The sequence below is a fragment of the Protobothrops mucrosquamatus genome, unplaced genomic scaffold (assembly GCF_001527695.2).
Source record: "Protobothrops mucrosquamatus isolate PMUCROS unplaced genomic scaffold, P.Mucros_1.0 scaffold15091, whole genome shotgun sequence".
NCBI classification, from domain to species: domain Eukaryota; kingdom Metazoa; phylum Chordata; class Lepidosauria; order Squamata; family Viperidae; genus Protobothrops; species Protobothrops mucrosquamatus.
Window position 1 is genome coordinate 1 of NW_015400859.1, and position 5,873 is coordinate 5,873.

General features: G+C 46.6%; 1 protein-coding gene across 1 annotated transcript; it reads left to right on the forward strand.

Moving 5' to 3' along the window:
• Positions 1-649: 649 nt before the first annotated feature.
• Positions 650-5,509, forward strand: LOC107301612 (telomere length regulation protein TEL2 homolog; the record flags this gene model as incomplete). The annotated part of the gene is made up of 6 exons (XM_015830813.1): positions 650-741; positions 1,793-1,909; positions 3,215-3,286; positions 3,565-3,729; positions 4,913-5,004; positions 5,410-5,509. Coding segments are annotated over 6 exons (638 nt in total), but the record flags the coding sequence as incomplete, so codon positions are not given.
• Between the last annotated feature and the right edge of the window lie 364 nt (positions 5,510-5,873).

Here is a 5,873-nt window from a genome sequence, read left to right on the forward strand (position 1 = left end):
GGCCTTTGATCATCTTAGTTGCTCTTCTCTGATTTTTTTCCAAACTTTTTTGTGATACGGTGACCAAAATTGGCTGCAGTATTCCAGGTGTGGTCTTACTAGGGTTTTTATAAAGCAGCACTAATACTTTGTGTGATCTTGATTCTATGCCTCTGTTTATACAACCCAGGATTGTATTAGCTTTTCTGGCTGCTGCGGCACACTGCTGGCTCATAGTCAAGATATGTCTCTTTATTTATGCCAGTGTTTTTCAACCAATTCTAGCAATTCTAAAACGCTGGCTGGGGAATTCTGGGAATTGAAGTCCATGTATTTTAAAGTTGCCATGGTTGAGAAACACTGATGTGTATGTTCAATAAACTACCTTGTTCCACAGGCTCTTGGCCATGTAGCTGGTCGTTATAAGCACTTTGCAATTACAAACACTCGTTTGATTTTTCGCCCTCTCTTTGCTAATCCTTTTTCAGTGCTGCTTAAATGGCAAGCCGGAGGGCGAACTCTGTCTTACATCCATCCTGTAAGGACAGTAGGAAGTTTTTTCTGATAAATAAGCAATTCGTTGTTTTTTTTTAATCTGGAATTTGATAGAACCAATTGTCCTTGTAGCTCCTTCCCCGCATTTTCACACGGTCCTCTTCTGTTTCTTTAGTTCTGACCGGACCCGAAGATGCAGAAAAATACGAAGCCGCCGTGGGTGTTCTGGAAACTCTGATCCGGAGGGACACAGCCACCGCACAAGAGGTAAATGTGGCTTATACCTCTTTGCCTCACAGTTCAGATTTGGAATTAGCCAGCTGGGATTGTAGGCATTAGGGATTTCATGATTTTATAGCGATAGTTAATAACGCGAAGAGAACCAGTTTGGTGTCGTGGTTAAGACATCAGGCTAGAGACTGGGAAGCTGTGAGTTCTAGTCCCGCTTTAGGCACAAAGCCAGTTGGGTGACCTTAGGCCAGTCACTCTCTTCCAGCCCTAGGATGGAAGCAATGGTAAACCACTTCTGATATCTCACTAAGAATAATTCAAGGACTTGTCCTGGCGGCCTATGAGACACGATTGAAGAGAAGGGGGGAAATGAATCTATATACAAGTTAAGATAACATATACAAGTTAAGATAATACTTCTCGTTCAGTCTTTTAATGAAACCCTTTTTAAGAGCTTGACTCCCTTCAGACTGCCTAATAAACCATGGCTTATGCAGGTTGAGAAGCAATGTGTAAAGTGAGTCTCAAGGTGCCAAAATGGGAATCGGATTTTCCCCCCTCCCCTACTACTTCATTAACCATAACTTATTGTTTGGTTCAACCCAGCAAACTAACCTCATTTCAAACCAACTGAGTTAAAATGTAGGTTTGAGGATTGAGCCAAAGGGTGGTTAAGGTAAAAAAAAAAAAGGGGGGGGACTCCTTCCTTTCTTTGGAGTGTGGGAAGGAGTCTGAAGCCTGTATACCTATCTGGAGGATAAATCATGGTTTATTCACCGTGTCTGTGGTTCTTTGCTCTTTTGGAATTTGCACATGCTGCTTGACAACTGCAATAAATAAATTTAGAACAGGCTTCTGAATTTTCTTTGTAGAATGTAAGTGAAGTAATAACATTGAAAGGAGGAGTTTTTTTCAGATTGCAACGTACTCTAGACTCAGCAAAACGGCATAAAGTTGACTTCCGCCACCCAGCATTCGATAGCAAATTCAGAGTTATGAATTTTACCCTGAATTAAAAACTGAATTTGGAGGGGTACCTTCCCTAGTAAACTCAGGGTTGCCTCTGGGTTGTGTTCCTTTTGCACAGATGAGTGTGGAACTGGCAAAAGTCTTGCTCCACTTGGAGGAGAAGAGCTACATTGAAGGGTTCGTAGGACTTCGACAAGGTGCCTTGGTGGCTGTGACTGTCGCAGACCCCATCCGAGTAAGTCCTTGTATTGACTGTTGGGTGAAACGATTCACAACCTTGTAGACAAGGGCTGTTAGTGAGGTTAGCTAAGGAGTTGGGGAAAAGAGTGGAGAATTCTGGGTTTTCTGTGTGGGTTGTGGAAAACTCAGCTAGCTTACTTCACACAAGGAAGTTCAGTTCAACATCTGGAGGGGTATAGGGCAGGGCTTTTCAACCTGTGGTACGGGTACCACCTGTGGTACATTGGCACCTGGCAGGTGGTACGTGACCATCCTAGAAAAGTGGTAGCGGGGGAGGGGAATGAGCTGAACTGGTGGCAGCACCGCACAAGCCTGAGTGAGAGATGGCTGGAGCTGGAGGGCTGTCAGGGCTCAGCGGAAGCGCCAGGATCAGTGCCGCTTTCCAGCTGATCGGCGCTTCTTCGGGGCTGTCAGGGCTCAGTGGAAGCACCAGGATCAGCACCAGGCTCCAAATGGAGCTCGGCGCTGATCCTGGCCCTTCTGCTGAGCCCTGAAGAAGCACCAATCAGCTGGAAAGCAGCACGGATCCTGGTGCTTCTGCTGAGCCCAGAAGAAGCGCCGATCAGCTGGAATGTTGCAGCATCTCCAGGGTCTTGTGATTTACATTCAGATGCTTGGCAACTGATTCCTATTTATGACGGTCACAGTGTCCCAGGGTCATGTGAAGTGACCAAAACCTGCTGCAACCACCCAGCAGACGGGGGGGGGGGAATAAAAACCAAACACCCCCCACCCCACCCCCGCTGCCAATCCTCAACAGAAATGCTCACAACAATGAAAACCTCGGACAGGAGGAAGAGCACCGCTGGGCAAGCAGGCAGGTGTCTTGCTCAGCTGTGGCTTGGGGGGCACTTTTTTCAGTGCCATTGTAACTTCGAACAGTCACTAAGCGAACTGCTGTAAGTCGAGGACTACCTGTACTTTATCACTTTTTTCCTTTTTTGGTCATCAAGTTTTTGACCCCTTGATAGGCGACTGGTGGTACTCGGATGTCGCCATATCCTAAAAGTGGTACAATGGGTGAAAAGGTTGAAAAGCCCTGGTATAGGGTTCCTCTTCCTACACTCCAGAGCAGTAGAAAGTCAGTGCTAGAAGGGTAGAGCTCATTAGTTCATTCTAGGAAGGAGCAAAGACTTCCAAGATCCATGACACAAAAGCATCTTTAGGGTTGCTACTGGAATACTTTGCCCTCTCTTTTGTACCTACCTTGCCACTCGTGAAAATAAATAAAGGGAAAGTTGGAAAAACGCAAAAGTCATGAAAAACATCTGAACCAAATGCTCGTCTCCTTGTTTTCTAGGTGGCCAATTATCTAACGTCAGAATTCTACTCCCTGAATTACAGTCTACGTCAACGTATGGACATCCTGGATGTGGGTGACTCCTGCTTGCAGAAACTATTTAAGTTGGAGTTACTTTAAATGTCATTTAAATAGAAGGGGGAGTAAAATGTCTAACGGGAAGATCTGTACAGTAAGGGAAAGGTCTACCTATGGAGGTGGCGAGTTCTCAATTTTTGAAGATTGCAAAGAAGAGACTGATAAAACTGCCTGCCAGGGATAGTTTGAGTCAGTCTTTCTCAACCCTGGCAGCTTTAAGATGCTTGTCGTAGCGATCTTTCAACCTCATGGCCTCTGGTTTCTCCATCCAGGTGCTGGCTGTGTCTGCCCAGGAACTGTCTCGGCCAGCTTCATCTCCCTCAAAGCCAAATGCCAGTCGTCCCAGTATCCAAATCATCTCTCATGACGCTTCTTCTCCAGACTGGAAGAAAGTGGTGGATGAGAGGATCAGAAGCAAGACTCGGAGATTTGCAAAGGTGGGCCAGGAAAATCCACCCAGTTTAACGAGACCTTTTTACCTTCAGCGATCTCTTCGGCTTCCCACAACTGCCCAGGGTGAACCACTTGGCCTCAGGGCTGAAGCCCCCAGAAACGGCACTGGAGTCAAAACGCAACCTATGGGTGGTGCTTACTCTGTTGGAGGATCATCTCTGTTTATTCTGAAATCCTACCTTGTAGAAGAACGTCCTGCTTCTCTCTACTTCCAACCCATTCCCCATGGGATGAAATGTAGACCTGGAGAAGGAAGTGGGAGGGGGAATCTCAGCAGCTCCACAGTTTCCCGAGGCAACACATTCCAGAGAAAAGGCCAAAACAAGAGATTGGACAGTCCCAGACTAAATGGGGGAAGGAGGAAGAGGCTTAGGGTAACCATACCCTAGAATCTCTCCGGATACATCCATTAGGTTAGAAGGCCATAGCTTTAATCTGGCAAGATTCTGTCTTAGGCGTAAGCAAATAAAGGGTTGAATTTGATTGGATTTCATTGGGCTATTTTGGGGTTTGTTTCAGCCACAGTTCCTTTCATTCAGTAAGTTGGCTAGTCAGATATCCTCAGCCCTAATTCTTCCAAACTAGTGGGAGCTTATTCAGCACTTCCTTGATGCCAAGTTAGTTTATCTACATCCTAGAATCCAAGTTACTAAGAACCAGGACCCCCAAAGGATGACGGTTGATGAACAGTGAGAATGTTTGATAGTAGTAGGGAAGGAGAAGGTAAGGGGATATGCTGGAGGGAGAATTTAACCCTTCCCTGACCTTGTGTAGGGCCCTAAAGACCTGGTTCGGGGCCTGGCTTGGGGCCACCAAAAAGGACCCTTCCCTTAGTGCTGTTTACGTATTATTTTCCTTGGCTGCTGCGTATTTTGTTTTTTTTGTACTCAGGATATATTTGTGTTTATTCTATTTGCTACTGTTCACCACCCAGAGTAAATTGTTGAGATGGGCAGCTTTACAAATGGATCTGAAAAAAGAAATATGGGTTTTTCAACCTCTTTCCTGTTTCCCATGCTTATAGGGCATGGACCGAATACAAAACAATCTCTTGCAAGCAACAAAACTCTTCCATGGCTCTATTTTGGGAGGGAAAACTCAAGATGTCACATCGTCAAAGTGTCTCCTGCTGCCTCGTATTCAACCCTTATTCTTTGTCTGAAACAGGGTCGGTCCCAAGCAGAACAATTGGGCACCCCTAACCAGTTTACTCCAGTTGCTGGCCATTTCTTCTTCCCACTTCTTCGGAACTTTGACAGGTGAGACCCCCTCAATCTTCAGGTCCTTTGGGAACAGATTTCCTTTTAGGGATGCAGCTGCTTTAATGAGCTGCAGATCACATACAATCTAGGGAAGATCTGCAACTGCTTTAATGGGCCGCGAGCCAGAGCTGTGTGTGTGCGTCCTTCTGTTATTCTGAAGCATCGCACAACCCTTGCAAATCCCACGCAAGAAATTGTGTGATTGCCATAGCCTATTACCACGCTGGCTCGGGAATTCTGGGAGTTGAAGTCCGCCAGTCATAAAGGGCCCATAGTTCCTCACCTCTGCTGCATTATGTTGAGCTTCAAACAATTAATTTGAAGTGAACCCCAAGGGGAACTGTTGCCCAGCCTGTGGCTTGCTAACCCAATCAAAACATTTGCTTTTTCTCTGCCTTCCAGGCCTCTGACCACCTTTGACCTTTTGGGGGACGATCACCTGGTGCTAGGTCGACTGGTGCACACGCTGGCGATTCTCATGTATTTTGCTGTCAATGCTGCGGTGAGAAGAATGGAGAGCTTCCCTCGTGGGCTTTGAAAGCCCTTCGTGGGCTCTGCTTCCTTTGCCATTGGGGGGCATGGGAACCCTCAGAGGGTGGGCACGGCCTCAACCTTGTTGTTGTTAGTTGCGAAGTCGTGTCCGACCCATCGTGACCCCATGGACAATGTTCCTCCAGGCCTTCCTGTCCTCTACCATCTTCTGGAGTCCATTCAAGCTCACGCCTACTGCTTCAGGGACTCCATCCAGCCACCTCCTTCTCTGTCGTCCCCTTCTTCTCTTGCCCTCCATCTTTCCCAGCATCAGGCTCTTCTCCAGTGAGTCCTTCCTTCTCATTAGGTGGCCAAAGTACTTGAGTTTCAACTTC